At 41.7% G+C, this 18,029-nt stretch overlaps 1 protein-coding gene across 2 annotated transcripts in view; it reads right to left on the reverse strand.

Moving 5' to 3' along the window:
• Positions 1–17,332, reverse strand: part of slc1a8a (solute carrier family 1 member 8a) — a 39,924-nt gene extending 22,592 nt beyond the window's left edge. For both annotated transcript variants that reach the window (XM_079857517.1, XM_079857516.1), the window contains exons 1-6: positions 17,049–17,332; positions 15,214–15,293; positions 14,880–15,095; positions 13,405–13,447; positions 8,730–8,937; positions 8,541–8,640 (exon numbers count right to left, since the gene is read on the reverse strand). In XM_079857517.1, the coding sequence (XP_079713643.1) occupies positions 8,541–8,640; positions 8,730–8,937; positions 13,405–13,447; positions 14,880–15,095; positions 15,214–15,293; positions 17,049–17,303 (902 nt within the window). In that variant the 5' untranslated portion in view covers positions 17,304–17,332. The remainder of the gene's footprint in view (positions 1–8,540; positions 8,641–8,729; positions 8,938–13,404; positions 13,448–14,879; positions 15,096–15,213; positions 15,294–17,048) is intronic.
• Between the last annotated feature and the right edge of the window lie 697 nt (positions 17,333–18,029).

The following is an 18,029-nucleotide window of genomic DNA, read 5'->3' on the forward strand; positions in this document are numbered from 1 at the left end:
AAGTGCTGGAAAAGAGAGTTAAAAGTTTCTGTCGCAATATCGAGTTCTTCTAAGCTATCTGGGATGCTGAGATGATGAAACTGATCAGGAAGATTATTAATAAAGCAATCTTTAGTGGCAGAAGTGATAGGTCTAACATATTTGTAACATGGAGTCGGCTTTGCAGCCTTGGCTAAATTAAGTTTACATGAGACTAGATAATGATCTGAGATGTCATCGCTCTGCTGCAGAATTTCAACGGCATCAACATTGATTCAAGTCAAGTCAAGTCAAGTCATCTTCATTTATATAGCGCTTTTAACAATGTAGATTGTTTCAAAGCAGCTTTACAGAGATAAACATATAATTTAAGGTAAGACTGTTTTGGCTTTATAGCGGTTCTTTAATAAAGTTATTTTCCAGCTAAAGTTAGTTTTGATTGATTCGCTTCCGTCGCAACGATCATTTGTTATTAAATTAGGGGCTCCTAAGACGATACCATTCTCTCTACACAGACTTTAAACGCGAACCTGTGATAAATGCTGATGGCGTTCACATGCGCATTAAGAATTGGTTCTATAGTAATGTGCTTTTGAATATATGTGCCTTAACAAAGTACTCGGTTTTCCTTATAAATTTTGATACAGAATTTTATTTTATTTGATCAATTCGGGGTAGATACGCAAATTGAGTTTTCCCGACGACGCTTTATCTGTAGAGTGGTAAAGGGATCCTCCATAGGGAGAGACTAGTTGGCACTTCAGCACTGCGTTGTCATTGGGTCCAGGCGCAGGTCCTTCGTCAGATCTGGATACAGCCTGGATCCGGCAGGCTGCGGGAAAAACTTGGGATAAACAAAGACACTAAAATTAGCGTAGATGCCATTCTTCTCATGATGTAACGAGTACATCAGGATTTATGGGAAGTGCTCCCGGTTCCAGCTGACCTAATCTAATCGATTCCATGTGACAAAATTAGATCTAAAGTATGATTATGACGACTAGGTCCTGTCACGTGTTGTCTATCTCCAATAGAGTTCAGAATGTCTTTAAATGCCAATCCCAATGCATCTTTTTCATTATCTACATGTATATTAAAGGGCCCCTATTATGTATTTTTGAAAATGACCTTCCATGTAGTGTGTAACATAGCTCTAAGTGAATGAAAACATCCTGCAAAGTTTTAAATCGTCTCGGGTTACTGGTGTAACCCAGGGGTTCCCAAACTTTTCCATGCCAAGGCCCCCCAAATACCACTAGGTTCTGGACAAGGCCCCCCTTTTGCAGGATGTGTTATTGAACCCATCGACAATACTATGGCACGTGTAGAAATAAATAAATAAAACATCTAGATGAACATCAGATTATGTGATGGTGTTTGATACCAGAAAGATTATAGAGATGCACCGATTACAATTTTCAAGGCAGATTCCGATTTTTCATTGAGTTTGACCTGCCGATACAGATTTTAGCCGATTCTGATTTCATTTTTTCTAACCACTTTACAGCACACACAAATATTATATATATATATATATATATATATATATAATAAAACACCACTTTTACCCAAACTGATTAATAAAAACAAGTTTAAATGGATACATTTTCTATAAATATTTTTGTCTTCATTTTCAAGACAAAAATCCTACTCCAGTTCTTGTTCAAACACACTATACATGCAAATTATGTGCATTTTAGGTACTTTTTCTCACGCGCCGCTCGCTGCCTGAAACAGCCATAATTCACAAGGTTTCCTACATGTGCGTTCTGTGTGCATGTGTGATGCTGATGTTGTGCGATGTTATTCATGCGGCGCCCGAGTGCATTTGAATCGGCATATGTCAGACTGAAAATCACGTGAAAATCGGCCAATTCTTGTCACTAGCCGATCAATTAGTTCATCTCTAAAAGATTAGCATTAAAAGTATAATGTTCAGATAGGCTATGCAACAAATTATTATAATGTTATTTCATAACAATACTCATATTAGCAAATATTTAATATTTTATATAGGCCTAAATATAATTTTTGTAAACTTTTTTTCCGCTTTTTTTCCCAACTTGCTGCGGCCCCCACTTTGAAAACCCCTGGTGTAACCTATGTTCTCTGAATAGGGAACGAGACGTTGCATAGCTTAAGACGCAGTGGGAACGCCCTCTGGGTGTGCTGATTGTCTGAAGTCCATATAGAATCATGCCAATTCATTGGCTGATGGTGCGGGTGCTGCCTCGACGCTCTTACGTCGTCATATTACATTAGGAAAAAGGAAGCTTGTCGGCAGCGCGAGGAGCTTGGCAGTGAATGCAGTGTCTCGTTCCCTATTCAGAGAACATAGGTTACACCAGTAACCCGAGACTTTCTCTTTCATAGGTTCACTCAACGCTGCGTAGCTTAAGATGCAGTGGGAACGAAATACCAAACTCGCCAAGCTAAGCGCTGCCGCAACTAGCATAACGACCAGATAACTTACATGACTGGTTCAAGCAGACAAAACATGGGAACCTGGAGCCATGTCGAGATCCAAACTATAGAATCTGACAAAAGTGTGCGGAGAGGACCAACCTGTCGCCACACAAATGTCTTCCAGGAGGCCCCCTCTAAAAAGTGCTTGAGAGGAAGCCACACTTCTGGTGGAATGTGCCATGATGCTAAGAGGTGAAGGCAGACCGCGCACCTCATATGCCAGTGAAATAGCCTCTGTAACCCAGTGGGAAATTCTCTGCTTCAATGCCCCGTGGTGGCCAGCACGAAACATACCAAGAGCTGTCTAGATTTTCTCCAACCGCTAGAGCGATCTACATAGAACTTCAACGCTCGGACAGGGCAGAGCAAATTAAGCTTCCCGTCCTCCTCAGAAACAAAAGGAGGAGGATGGAAAGAGTGAAGGTTGACAATTTGAGAGCGAAATGATGTGGACAATACTTTGGGCACATATGGTCTTAAAGCCTTGGTCTTAAAGTCACCTTGACCAGACCAGGAGCGAAGTCCATACATGTCTTGCTGACAGAAAGAGCTTGCAAATCAGGGGCTACTGTGACGGTTCAGCATCCACTCCCCCGACCTGAGCTTCTGCCTCGACAGAAAATCCGCTGCGAGGTTCAAGATCCCGGGGACATGGACTGCCCTCAGTGAAAGGAACTTGTCCTCAGCCCACAGGAGGAGGTGGCGCGCATGCCTGTCTAGAATGCTCGACCGTGAGCCCCCCTGCCGGTTTACATGGGACATTGCCGCCATATTGATTGTTCTGACGATGACATGGTGCCCTTCAAGAAAAGGGAGAAAGTGTTGAAGGGCCAGGGAAACAGCTCTCACCTCCGAGCTGTTTATGTGCCAAGAGAGAGTCTCCCCAGTCCAGACACCGCATGCTGGCCTGCCCTCGAAAACCGTGCCCCAGCCGGTCAGAGAGGCATCCGTCGTAATCATTTAGCGACGGAAAACAGCGTCCATGCTGACCCCTTTCTGAAGGAAGAGGGGGTCCCGCCAGACTGAAAGGGCACGGGAGCAACTGCGCGACACCTTCAACAGGCGAAGAGCCAGTCCTGTCGACCGGGCCCCTGAGAGCTTCATCCACCACAGAAAAGGTCTGTATGGAGCATGTGGAGCAACCCTAGGTGTAGCACAGGGGAGGCTGTGGCCATGAGACCCAGAAGCCTGCAGCAAGTGCCCACAGAAACACGATGGCCAAGCCTGAAGCGGGCCAAATATGTAACAAGACTGGAAATCCGAGCAGGAGCCAAACGGGCCTGCATCAGAACAGAATCCAGGCGAAACCCTAAGAAAACTGTGCATTGAGCTGGGGTGAGAACACTCTTCTCGGTGTTTAACCTCAAGACAAGAGCTACTGAATGTGACGAAGGACAATGTCCCTGTGGTGGGTCACCAATTTCCTGGAGTGAGCTAAAAGGAGCCAATTGTCCAGACAGTTGAGTATACGAATGCCCTGGAGCCGCAACGGGGCAAGAGCAACATCCATACACTTTGTGAACGTCCTCTGTGCTAGAGCGAGACCAAAGGGAAGGACCCTGTACTGGTAAGCCTTTCCTCCAAAGGCGAATCTGAGGAACCTCCTGTGTGGCCGTACAACCTGAATATGGAAATATGCATCCTTCAGGTCTACTGTCACGAACCAGTCCCCCGCACGAATTTGAGATATGATAGCTTTCAGCGTCAACATCTTGAATTTCCCTTTGTAAAGGGAGAAATTCAGCCGGCGGAGGTCTAGTATAGGTCGCAGACCGCCGCCCTTCTTCGGGACCCGGAAGTAACGGCTGAAGAAGCCTTGCTCGACTTCCTTTGAAGGAACCTCTTCTATCGCTCCCTTGAGCAGAAGGGACAAAATTTCCTGCTGTAGTACAGAAGCCTCTGAGGCACTGTCGACTACAGTCGGAAAAACCCTGTTGAAGCAAGGGGGGGTGTGGCAGAACTGAAGCGTGTAGCCGAGCCGAACTGTGCGGAGGATCCAAGGCGATACCCCTGGCAGACGCCTCCATTCTTGAAAGAAATGTGATAGAGGAAGCAGAGTGTTGCAATGCAGAGGACATCTTTGTCGAGCTGAATCTTATGGGGCGGCATGGTCGACCTTGAAGGAGAGCACCTGGCGTCCTGACACGCAGTGGGAGGTACCACTGCCTGGATCGGTGCCGCAGGGTCTGGCTGCTCCTGAATAAAACTGAACGTGTCTCCAAGGATGTGAGCGGCAGGTATCAAACACGTCAGGGGCGAAGGGGAGAAAGCTTAAAGCTTAAGCTCCTTCCTCCCGCGCCGGAAGGTTTGAACGAAGTTGAACAGAAACTGCACTTCAAAATGCGCTGGGTGGCGAAAGTGGCAGCGTTGGAAAAGGAGAGCAAGTGAGAGGTGGGCAGAAATGCTTACGCGGTCTGTCCCAACCTCGAAAATCGGGGAAAGCTCTCCTTTTTCTGACAGCGTGTCCTCGACCGCTGGGATGGCGGAATAGCCCTGCTCCACAGAACCAACGAGGTTGGTGAAGTCAGCAGCTGCTGCATTAGTCAAACGTGCGGAAAAAGGCTGCTTCCAGAATCTGGTGATCTCATTATGCAGATCACTGAAAAAGGGCAGCTTTCTCCGCTCCGGCCTAGAATTAGGGCCACTTAAAAATCTTTTGTTAGACGAATGTGACTCGCGGGGCTTGGCGGGCCAGTCAATAGCGAGCTTCTCTGTAGCGTGCAAAACCACATCAATAAGCTCCGTGTAGGCTGCGCTTCCTGGCCGCTAGGCTAAAACAGGCCCGAAATCCTCAGAGTCAGACGCTGCAGTGTAAATCACATCCTCCAGCCCGAAAGAAACCGTCTCGCGCGCTTCCGGGCTAGGGCATTGAGAAACGTCCTGCTCGAGTTGTCCTTGCGATGGAGGTTCAGGTTCAATAACTAGTTCTTCCAATGAATGTTTCAACATTGGACTCGCGCTCGCATTGATATGGTAAAATCGACGTCATTGTTCGTTACTGTGTTTAGATCATGAGAAAACTCGACTGGCAGGACGTAAGTAAGAGTCGACTCTGAGTCAATGAAATTAATTGTTTTTTAAACAAGTCATAAGCCGTTTCGTCGTGACGTCAAGACGAAACATTAGCATATTGCCCGCCCACTTATTGCGCGCACAGACACCAGGGAAAACTTGAACCACAAACCAGCAGCTGATTCCTGTGGATACTGGATAGCATCATGTCGAGAAGACGCTGTGCTCTACAATGTGAAGGTAAAGCCAGTTTTTTTTTTTTTTTCACTGGCCAAGGACGAGCATGTGAAGAATCAGTGGTTAAAGTTCATCTTTATCCACGATATCACAGCAGTATAATCCTAAACTTTTGCTGTGTTCCCTTTGTTTTACTGACGACTTCTTCTGAAATCTTGGAGTTCAATGCACGATTCGCAAACCGCTTACTCTTGAAAGATGGTGTTCAAAATACTTAGTTTTGAGTTTTATATTGTGTAGGTCTCCTGCTAACTGGCTAACTCACATTATTACTGTCTAACTGAAATACTTCTGCTAATCAGTGGGCCACTATTACCTAAAACTGTGTCTATTAATGCAGATTGTCTGTTGTTCTCACTAGTTTGAGTAAAGATTAAGCATGGAGCAAGATTTGTTTTACCAATGTTTATGTTACATCAGTCATTCACGCTAGAGCTCGGCTAATGTATTGAATAACTTATTATTGATACAGTTTCCACGTGTTCACCGCAATATATTAGAAAAATACTCGGTAAATAAATTAGTACAAGTAAAATAATCGGTTGATTGACATGCACTTGTTAATGCTGATGCTGAGGAATTACAGTTGCAACATCTCATGTACCTCAAACTGAGTAACGTTAGTGTATCACTGAGAAATGTCCTGCTCGAGTTGTCCTTGCGAATGGAGGTTCGGGTTCAATAACTAGTTCTTCCAATGAATGTTTCATCATTGGACTCGCGCTCGCATTGATATGGTAAAATCGACGTCATTGTTCGTTACTGTGTTTAGTTTACAGTGTAGGGAGCCTCAGGACCAGGACACGCAGAGCTGACATTGTTATGGCAATGGGAGTTTTTGTTTTCGACGCGCTGTACACGGTAAACCAATCACAACAGACTGAGCTGTCTGGCCAATCAGAGCAGAGTAGCTTGTGGAAAGGAGGGATTTAGAGAGATTGATTCATTTGACGAGTCGTTTGAGAATCATTGAAAATCTGGTGATGTGCAAATGTATATTATGAGAAAATTAAACAGTTTTTTTTACCTTTGATGCATGTAAACCTATTGTAGGAGACTCCAAAACAACATTAGGAAACTTTAAAATAGCATAATAGGGGCCCTTTAAAATCACCAACAATTACAACTTTATCTGCAGCCAGTACTAACTCTGATAGAAAGTCAGCAAATTCTTTGATAAAGTCTGTATGGTGCCCTGGTGGCCTGTATACAGTAACCAGTACAAATCTAATACGTGGTATATCATTCACACTATATATTGTTATATTAAGCACCAACACTTCAAAAGAATTATATTTGAAACTAGACTTCTTAGTAATTCTGAAAATATTACTATAAATTACAGCAACACCTCCCAACGAGGTTCATGTTTATAACCGTAATCTTGGGGGGTGGACTTATTTAAAGTAATGTAATCGTTTGGTTTTAGCCAGGTTTCTGTCAAACACAGCACATATAGATTATAGTCTGTAATCATATCATTAACAATAAGTGCTTTTGAAGTAAGGGATCGAATATTCAGCAACCCAAGCTTTATCATTTGCTCATTTGTATTATATATGTTTTTTTATTTGTTGAACATCAATTATATTTTTACCCTTAGATGGGTTTGGAAGTTTTTTGTATTTCCTAATTTGGGCAACAGACACAGTCTCTATATGATGATATCTAGGTGAAAGAGGCTCTATGTGATGGGATTTATCTGACCTCGGTGACGTGAGACAGCTAGCAGACGGTCAGTTTAGCCAGTCTGTCTGCTTCCTGACCTGAGCCCCAGTTCATGTTTGAGCTCTAAGACTATGTGCCATATTACTAGAGAGAAGAGCAGCACCATCCCAGGAGGGATGAATGCCATCTCTTTTTGACAGGTCAGGTCTGCCCCAAAAACTGAAGAGAGAAAAAAATGCAGTGATCTCGTCCTTGCAACTCGATTTCTGCACACTAACGAATGCTTTCATCATAACTAACAATGCAAATACAATGTAAATATGAGATTCGTTGACTATACCGGGAGTTTTGGCAAAAGTCCAGAATTCAGTCACTGATAAACTTGCTGTTTGATTGACAGCTCCAGAGATTGTAGAGGGAGCATTCTTTGATCACTTTCAATATATAATTTAATAACAGTTTACATAATAGATTATTTTCATCCTACTAAGAGAAACAACGTGAAGTTGATTTAGTCACTCACTGGTTTGATTTACTGACACATAGACAAGACCATCTGACTATACACAAATCATTAAATATAAAAAATCACTGGTCACAGATCAGGCATTAGAATTAGCACGGTTACTTGCATGTTGTGGTATTACTGTCGAGTCCATATCGTAAAAGTCTTTTTGCAAAGCCTGTGCTGAAATTGCGACTGATTTACCAAAGAATAGTAAAATGTACAGAATACAAATAAATAATGCTCAACTGAGACATTCACATTGTTAAAAATAAATAACCACATACCTAGCTTTAGAATCTTTTGGAAGGTAATGTTATTTTTAGTCACCCTTCTCTACTCTTCATCTCACTAACACGCCAGTGGGCGGGTCCAACGTTGCAACTATGTAGTAGGCGTTAATTTTCTTTTGTTGCGACAGTCTTTTACCTATCTATAAAAAGCACATTCCACAAAGAGTCATTCGCTGGGCTTGGTCACAATAAAAGCTGTTTATGGACTAACAAGCAAGTTTTCAGTTCTGAAACTTACAGGATATTCTCATAGTATGATGACATCTTATATGTCAAAAGCTCAAGGAAAATTTGATTTCTCAGTTCATGACCCCTTTAACAACAGTTTTGTATGGAATTGGCTTAGTGAACCTTTAAGAAACCTCTGCTTTCTTTCTTACCATACAGCAGTATTAATGATCTTCATCACACATTCATTGATGCACTGGCAAACGTTCACCAGAGGAGCTCCCCGTTCGCCCATTTTACCAAGTAAGAGACCTAAATGAAAAGCCCTTTGTTATATTTATGCTTTTAATCATGATTTTACTAAATGAAGATACTTTATTAGGTGAAGGCAGATGTTTTACCCATTGTGGCTGAGAAAATAACAATGCCAAGTACATTCATCTGCTGACTGCTGCCTGGACGGGTCTTATACTGGATGTCTGGAGCTGGCGTAAGTTCCAACAGCACCGTTCGACCCTTTGGATTGTCGTCATCTGGCATCAAGTAAACAAAATTTGGGCGTCCAGTGTTCACTGGTGTTTTTAAGATGGGAATAAGGTCTGTCTTATACTGAAACAACAAAAATAGGTTTTACATTTTCATAAGAAAATGTGAGTGATGTTCATTGTACAATCCTTGGTATAACAATTTTGTAAATATTCTAGGTGATATATAATTTAGCCACATGTAAATATTCTAGGATTTTGTAAATATTCATTTTCTTGCAATACGGTTGCTAGGGAGTTGCTAGGCAATTGCATACTGGCTCAAGTAAAAAACAAAAAACAATAAGCCACATGATTTGAGGTCAAAGGCTGTATATATACCAAAACAGTTCACTCATATTGCTATGAATGAGAGAAAGTGGTACGCAATTTGGTTGAATGAGAGAAAGTGGTACGCAATTTGGTAGAAAATGTCCCGCCTTCTAAATAAAAAAGCCAGTCATCAGTTTGTAAAGTAATTGCATTGCTGCAGCTGAATCTCTGGTTAGGACTAGGCACTTAGGACTGCACAGGCACATTGGCTGGAAAAACCTTGAATGCACACTTTAAAAGTGCTATTTAAAAATAAGAAATAAAATTTATGGAACAGTTCATCTTTATGTAGTAGGTCTTTTATGCACAAAATAGCTGTTTGGAGACATAGCAAATATGGCCACCAAGTGAACATCTCGGTTACGTTTGTAACCCTCATTCCCTGAAGGAGGGAGCGGAGACGTACGTAAACGTACCGACGTATTGGGATCACGTCAGAGAGCCCCAATCGTCTTTGAGTATAAACAGAACGAGCAAATGCACATTGGCTTGTGAGATTTGAATCTCGTCCTCCGGCCCACAGTGCAGGTATAAATAGGAAGCGGATGCAAGCACCAGTTGTTTTTTTCACTGAGGAGCTGAGCAGGAGCCTGGCGTCAGTAGTGGTCCAGCAATGGTGGCGACGGGACGTACATCTCCTTTCCCTCCTTCAGGGAAAGAGGGTTACATACGTAACGAAACGTTCCCTTTCAGTCGGGACGTTCGACGTACATAGACATACTGACGTATTGGGGATCTCGTAAAACGCCACCTATTGCTGCTCCCTTCCAGCGCCCAGCATAAGCCTCCTGATCCCCTCGCACCTTGGGGCAGAAGATGGGACAGGGGTAATGCAGAGGAAGTCTTACTGCTGTTCCGCATGACCCATTCAGTCAGACTATTAGATAACACTAGGAAAGCATGCCCTTTCGAGGGGAGAGCTGCAGAAGCCACATCCTGTCCGTAGGGAGGTGTCTTATGAAAGTTACATATATTCTGTTCTGTTACAGGCTGTTCCGGCCAGTACAACATATTAAATGTCACTAAGGTGGCTATGTAGGCCGGAGCCACCTCAGTAACATTTCATATGTCACTGCTACGCTCCGCCACGTCCGACTGCCGGAGGGTGTGGAGGACCTCAACAGGGTTTGCCTAGACAGGGAACTCACCTGGAGCAGAAATGGCGCACATATCCGGTCCATAGGAGGGCAATGGCACAGCAAGCCGACACTTTGAGCAGGGTCTCCGGTGTTTACTGGCTATGGGATGCAAGTACACGGGAGGATACCGGCTCGACACGAAGGCTATAAAACCTAGCGAACGTGTTAGATGTCACCCAGCCCCACAGCTCTACAAATATCTGTCAGCGAGGCACCCAGTGCTAGCGCCAAGGAAGAAGCAACACTCCTAGTAAAAGAGTTGGGTTGTAACCCTGGTATCATGGCCAAATTTGCCCAGTGGCCTCTGATCCGGGCCGTATCCAGATTAGATGGTAGACCTGCACTTCAACATGACCACAATGCATCCCTGAAGTGTCAGCAGAGACACTGACACTGGTACGGCGCGCTGAGAACCAGCACGGCCTGCCCCAAAATACCAATCGTCCAGCCTCAAGGGTTCGGGACATGATGGAGGGTTCCATTCGAGCCCAACTCTCTCAGCGGCCTGCGAAAGCATAGCCATCAATTCTGGATCAGGCTCAGGCAATGCTGCTCTCCCAGAAGGAGGCAGCACAGCCGAGTCTTCATCTCCAGATTCAAGCCCGCCCTCCGATACTGCAACTGACATCTGGTCGGCAGGGGAGCTCCGAATAAAATGACTGGCCAGTCTTGTGTAACCCAGGTCATACATCCTGAATAGGATTTCTTAGTTATTAATTTAATTTAATAATTAATTTTCTCCTATCTGTATATTGGTTCTCCCAGTCAAATCTCGCAATGTTTTGTCATACTTTCGCGAGACTCTCTACGTCCAATCACGTGATGGCGTGAGGTCACGTGACCTGCCGCGGTTTACAGGAAGTAAAGTACGCCGAGGTAGGAAGCATGGCAGACGCAGTGGGACGCCGATGTGGGTAGAGCTGCAGGTCAGTTAGGGTGGTTTTGATGTTTTCTGTTATGTGATCTTACTTGGCATTTATTGATTGTGTGTGTGTTACGATCTCAGGAGCCGTTTACCGTGACCTAAGCTGTAGCAAACGAGTGTATGTGATGAGTGTTATCTATGGAATTGGTGAGTGTTGTGAATTGTTACTGTTTGTCTAGCTGCTATCTCAATGGTATTAGATCTGCGTTTCATCGACATCGTAGTGTTTTACACTTATAGAGAAATCTATCTGTGCCAAAATTAATATGTTATACTTTATGGCACTAAGCACTTTATTGCCAAAATTAATGTTATAAGTTATACTTTGTGGCACTAAGCACTTTATATTTGACCTGGAATATGACTATATTTCTTTCTTTTGTACTGTTTGTATTTAGTTTGAGACATTCAGATTAGTTTTTGTTTAATGTTTATTAGGATTTTGGATGTGATTTATTGTTTATAGTACAAATAGTGCTATTTATTTGGGAACTTTTTGGGAACCGGTATATTTAATTTTTTTATAGTACAAATAGTGCTATTTAATTGAATGTGTGCACATTGAATTGTTTTTGATATTAATTGATTTTTGTTTATTTATTTAATTGAAATGATGGCTTTGTGTTAACCAGGCCAGGTGATTTTGATGGCGAGCTAACTAAGGAGCAGGCCTCAAGCCTGTGAGCCCATACAGAGACTGCTTTTACACAGTCTGAAGACTGAGCTACTCCTGCCAGGCCGGTAGGGGGCTCCTTGCAGCCCATGAACTTATTCCCCCACACCGCTCCTACTCATTGCCCACTGCAGCACACTTCATCCCTTTCACAGACTATTTCACTGTAAACCCTCTGGACCCTGATATCAATACCCAGCGTGGGTTCAATGAACTATGGGTGGGTGGGGATATTGTACTAATGGACTGATGATGACTTAAACTATGAACTGATATTGGTCGTAGTTATTAGATGATTGCCTGATCATGTTGACATTGTGACGTACATGAATTTTTTGTCTTTTTGCGCATTTGTTTATGAATGGCCATTCAAATTTAATGTTTGATTGTTTGTTTGTTTGTTTGTTTTGTTTGAAAATATATGTATTATATCCTATATGGTTTCTTGATCTTAATTTGTCAACTCTCTCCCAGAGTCGTTTATTAGAATCTTCTGATCGATTAATCTGCTATATGAAGTTTTATAATTTTCTCAAGTATTATTAGCACACATATGGTACACTTGAGAGGAGCCAGCGCGATCAACCGGAGACTCCACGGCTTGCGGTGTTTGAGAGGAGTGAGGGGCCCACAGGGATTGGGTACTGGATGGGGAAGCCCTCACTGTGAACCTCAAGTCACCCTGGCTATTCGTCGAAGTAGCACTCTTTTGGGGTTGGCCAAAAGAGGAACTAGATCGAGGCATAGGTAAGGAGACCCCACCTCGTTTGAGGTATAGGAGTCTCGACCTCAGAATGCCCAAACTGCTGAATGCCCAGACACGTGATGCAGTGTTCGTGATAGTCAGCTTGCGCCAGGGAACGACCACATCCAGAAACACACGGTAATATGACATCTTGAAAAAGACGCAGTCACACCTGTGTTTGCTCTTTCAGGAATTAGCTCTCTCAGTGCAGCCCGCACAGTGAAGCACTCACTCAACTGATATTAAAACAGTGACCTCGTAGAAGACGCCCAATGCCCAATGAAGTCGAACCAACCAATGCTGTGAAAACAGCAGTTGAGAGCTGTGAGCTCGCGACCACCGCTGCACACGCTGTAACACCAACACTGCTGGAGAGGCTTCTTCATGAAGAACACTCAACACACTCGTTGACTGTATTCACCACTCTCAGAGAATGCATACAAATGATTTGTTAGGCTCCGAAGCGAAAGACAACTGGTGCTTGCATCCGCTTCCTATTTATACCCGCGCTGCGGGGCGGAGCGTGAGATGCAAATCTTGCATGCCAATGTGCATTGGCTCGTTCTGTTTACACTCGAAGATGATTGGGGCTCTCTGACGGCGATCCCAATACGATGGTACGTCTATGTACGGCGATTGTGACAGACTGAAAGGGAACTGGCTTTTCTTGAAAGGGACTTTGGTATTGTTCATGTTCGCAAATAAGTGGCATTTAATGTGGTAAAGTGTTTACTCACCTGCTGGAATGTGGCTTCAATGAGATTGGAGGGTATCATATTCCTGAGGATACAAAATATGATGCCAATTCATTAATTCAATCACATTATGAATATTTAGGACATTAATCCCCTATGATATGTCATACACACTGCAGATTTAAGCACTAGCTATAATTAAGTGTGGCAAGACTAACAGCAGCTCACTGTGTCCATGGGCAGAAGGGGGTGGGGGATGGGAGGGTCCTCCTCCTCTTACTTTGTACAGATTACTAAAAATATCCTAATCACCCCGCTGCTTTAATAGGATTGCACTATATGGGATGGCCTAGACTCCCCAGACATGGACAGTTCTTTCCAATGAATGAAAATAGCAGTGACTCATCAAAATGAGGAGCAATTTACCCCCAAAGCTTATCATTTTAGCTATTAAAAAGTTCACCCCAAAATAAAAATACTGGCAAGATTTAATCTAATGCCATTCCAAACCTGTGTGACTTTTTTATTCTGTGTAAAAACACCATAACAGTGGTACATGTGATTTGTGTGTTATATAAATAGCACAGTGATTTTATATGTATATTATAATATTTTCTTCTGAAGCCATATGATAGATTTTGTGAAGAAAAGACAATCATAGTTGAATTTCAACACAACAAAACATTTAGACACAACACACAATTCATATGAACTCCTTTGTGTAATTTTTTAAGCCTGGGTGCTCCAATTCCCATTGTTTGTAATTGCATGGGAAATCTTTCTCTTTCTGTGTCACATAGGAGAAAAAATAAGCAACACAGGTTTGAAACTATATGTTTGGGTGATATCCCTTTAAGGTATTTTCCATTTCTGAAACAGAAGAACACTATCAAACCCACCAATAAGTCCAAACATTAACCATTAATTACCCCTAAAATCAGATGGAAATAGATTGAAAAGTTTGTCCAGCTTCTAACCCCATTTCTGTCAGGACCACTATCGTCAGATACGATTGACAATTAGCATACAGTTAGGATTGGTGGTATGGTTAATGTTCTGGGCAAGAACTCCCTGCGCATCCATGCAGCCTAGCATGGATAAGAGCAGGGAGAGCAGCAATTTTCCCCCTTAGGGTAAACAGAACAGAACCAACATGAATGTATTGCAGATATCATTAATTAATTTTAATGTACAACATAATTTGAGAATTTTAGTCTGATTCAGGGGTAATCAGAATGCCAAATCCTGACTGACGAGAGGAGGAGCTGGGGATGGATGAGGGTAATAAGCTCCTGAGAAACGCGATAGCTGCTGATAATACTGAAGGAGCTTATATATATACAGTGATAGGTGTCGTATTCCTATAGGTAGACGTGGATCCGCTGAGAGTCAACTGGTGCTATGCTTGATATCTAAGCCTACTCCTAAAATCTGCTTGGCTGATAGGAATGTTGGTCCAAGACCAACAAAGATGTTTGCTACCTGACAAAATTTGTCATAGTCCATTCTGACTGTACCTGACCAGATCCAGCAGTGCATCTGCAGATGTTATGACCTGTCCACCTCCCAGTCTGTTGCTCTCCACATCTGTCCCATAGCCAGGTTTGATAATTAGAACAAGTACAATGCCAACCACTACAGCGATGAATGTGGTCCAAAGGTAGTAGGTGACCGTTAGCACCCCCATCCTGCAGCAGGCCTTTGACTCCATTGATGACAGTCCAGACATTAAACTACAGAGAGTAAGAGCTGATATGAGCATATGTTCACACATTCTTAATGTGTGACATTAAGAATTTTGTCTGATAGCTTTAAAATGTAATATGCAGATGTGAATAAATCAAACTCCACCTGGAGGTGATTAGGGGAAGAATCAACATTTTAAGTATCCGCATGAGCAGTTCACCAGGGAAGGAGAAATAGATTTTTGCCTGATTACAAAAACAGAGAAAGAGTTGTTCAAAGATATTCAGACTTTTAATCAGTAATGTGTGGGTGATATATATATATATATATATATATATATATATATATATATATATATATATATATATATATATAATTATATATAGATTATAGATAGATAAAATACTAGTTAATTTATGAAAGTGATGATAGCAAAATAAAGTAAACTGTGACATATTATACCTAAAAATTCTTCATAATACAGTGGACTACCAGTAAAATTTATAAAAAAATTGGGACCAAAAATGATTCAGACACTTTGACCTGACCATGTTTTGCTTAAGTGTTTTTTCTTTAATTGCTAATGGGACCTTTTTTACACCACAGACTGAACAAAATTAAGCATTGCTTGGTAACTGGTTGACCTAAATTGGTATTATCTAATTGTGTACTTAAATTTAAAAGCTGACAGCTATTCAACCTAATTCATTTGTGAGACAGTCTAAGAGAAGGATGGCTAAAACCAGTGAAATATAAACTGATTTAATAACTCTTGTTCTTGTCATATTTTATTACCATTTTCTAAACTATAGTGAATAAACTGTGATAATGTGAGAAATGTTGAAGGTGTCTGAATATATATATATATATATATATATATATATATATATATATATATATATATATATATATAAGATGAGCGCTGCATTTGACAAGCATCTGTGAAACATTGCAAATTCAAAAAAAACAAAAACAAAAAAAAATCCCCACTGATTTTAAAAGAAGGCTGCTTTTACTTGTTCAAAAATACAGCAAAAACAGTATTTACAATTTAAAAGAACTGTTTTCTATTTTTATATATTTTAAAATGTAATTTGTCCCTGTGATGGCACAGCTGGCACAGCTCTCCTTAACCTGCTGTCTGATTTAAGGTTGCTTTTATGGGGCGAGTTAATTGCCACAATATAATACTTCTTAATGGAAGTATGGGTATGTTGTTGTCTCTCTGTCTGGGATTAGATCACTAAGCACAGATGTTCTTAAGTAGCCTAGTAATTCCTAACCTTGAAACCTAAATGCCACCATCCATCACAACAAAAATCAAAAACCGACAATGTTGTTCAAATAATTTGATCTGTGGAGTTATAATAGCAAAAACTGAATGAAAATGGACAGAGATCTAATTGTGTCGTTTATGGACACGTCACCTAGATTTTGCGTTCTATCGATTTATTTTAAAAACTCAGGTAAACTCAGGAAAAAATCAGTTAAAACCCATTTAGCCCATGTTGACAAAAAATAATACAATATATGAAGATAAAAAATGTGTATATATTTGACACCATTTCATTTGCTACAGACAAACATGTTTTGTTCTGTAACAAACCAATATGGAAACATATGTTTCCAAGATGAGCCATCATCTGACAAGCATACTTGTCAAACATACTGTAAGTTCTACATACATTCTAAATCATAAACCTTACATTTTCTAAAAACATGGCATTAAAGCAAGAATAAATAACTTAATAATGAAGGATGGAGAGACCAATTAAAACACAACAGAATGTTTTCACCATTTCATAAATCTGATCAAAAGATAATAAAATATAGAAAAATGAATGTGTTGGAAGGATGTTTGACGTGTACCCAGGATATCATGCATCACTAACAACTTTACAACATCTGCCATTCTTTTGTATAATTCTACCCTTGTGTGCATTTTCAGTGACATGTCCACAGTCATTCATTTCTCTAAAATCCTAGTTTAATAAGCCTACCTGTGTGGAGAGGGCCAGGCCCCTCAGCATGAAGCCCAGGACACATCCTGTGATTACAGCTAGTACCGAGAGCGTCAGCAACCCGTTTCGCCTGATGTAGTCCTTTACATACTTCCTGACACTGACTGAGAAAATGGTGGCCATGCAGTCCTTTATTCTCTCCAGCGGGGTTTTAGCAGGTCCCGCCGGAGAGAAGAAGGTTGCAGGCTCGGGCGGCGCCTCCTCGACATCTGCGGGTATCAGTAGCTCCTCCATGGTGAGACGCTGTGTGTAACGCAGGAGGGAAAAGCAGAGGTAACCTTTTCTAATGAGGGATTAAGCCATCATGCATCCATCCAACATCTCAAGACCACGGTTGGGAGGAATTAGGAGGCTAAGAGGATTAGGATGTAGTAATAAAATCTAACACTTCCCTGTTGACAGTGGCTCTGTGCCATTTAGATTTTTGTCATGAAGTGATGTCAAATAACCCCCACTTTGTGTTTATTTATACTGTAGTAGAAGAGAGATCAGAAAGTAGTGCATTGTGTTGTTCGCAAACCTAATCCATAATGAGGCGAGGTAAATGATCTCTCTCTCTTTAAAGCCACAGGGAAAGTCAGCACGTGCCTTCACCTGATCTCGTTACAGATGAGGGTGTCCTTTTCCCTGGAGAATAGACTGACATAGGTAAATGAAGTTCCGAAGTCTTGAAGTTCATTAGCTTAGGCTACTCTTGATATAGTCTGTCTTGTTGTGGTTTAACAGGATTTTCAAGGTATAACTCGACAGACCTGACCAATGGCCATCAACGCTGTGATTTATTGATAGAGCTGGATCTCAGCTTCTAGTCTTTTTTTCTCAAAAAAATCTCAACATTTACAAAAACACATTCTCACAATTGTGACTTGAATCTTTGAATCCTTTCACTAAAAAGTTTATTCAAATTAATTCAATGATTTGTTCAGTGACCTTTTCTGCAGGTTACACCGTCAACTTGCG

The sequence above is a fragment of the Squalius cephalus genome (genome assembly GCF_949319135.1).
Source record: "Squalius cephalus genome assembly, chromosome: 22".
NCBI classification, from domain to species: domain Eukaryota; kingdom Metazoa; phylum Chordata; class Actinopteri; order Cypriniformes; family Leuciscidae; genus Squalius; species Squalius cephalus.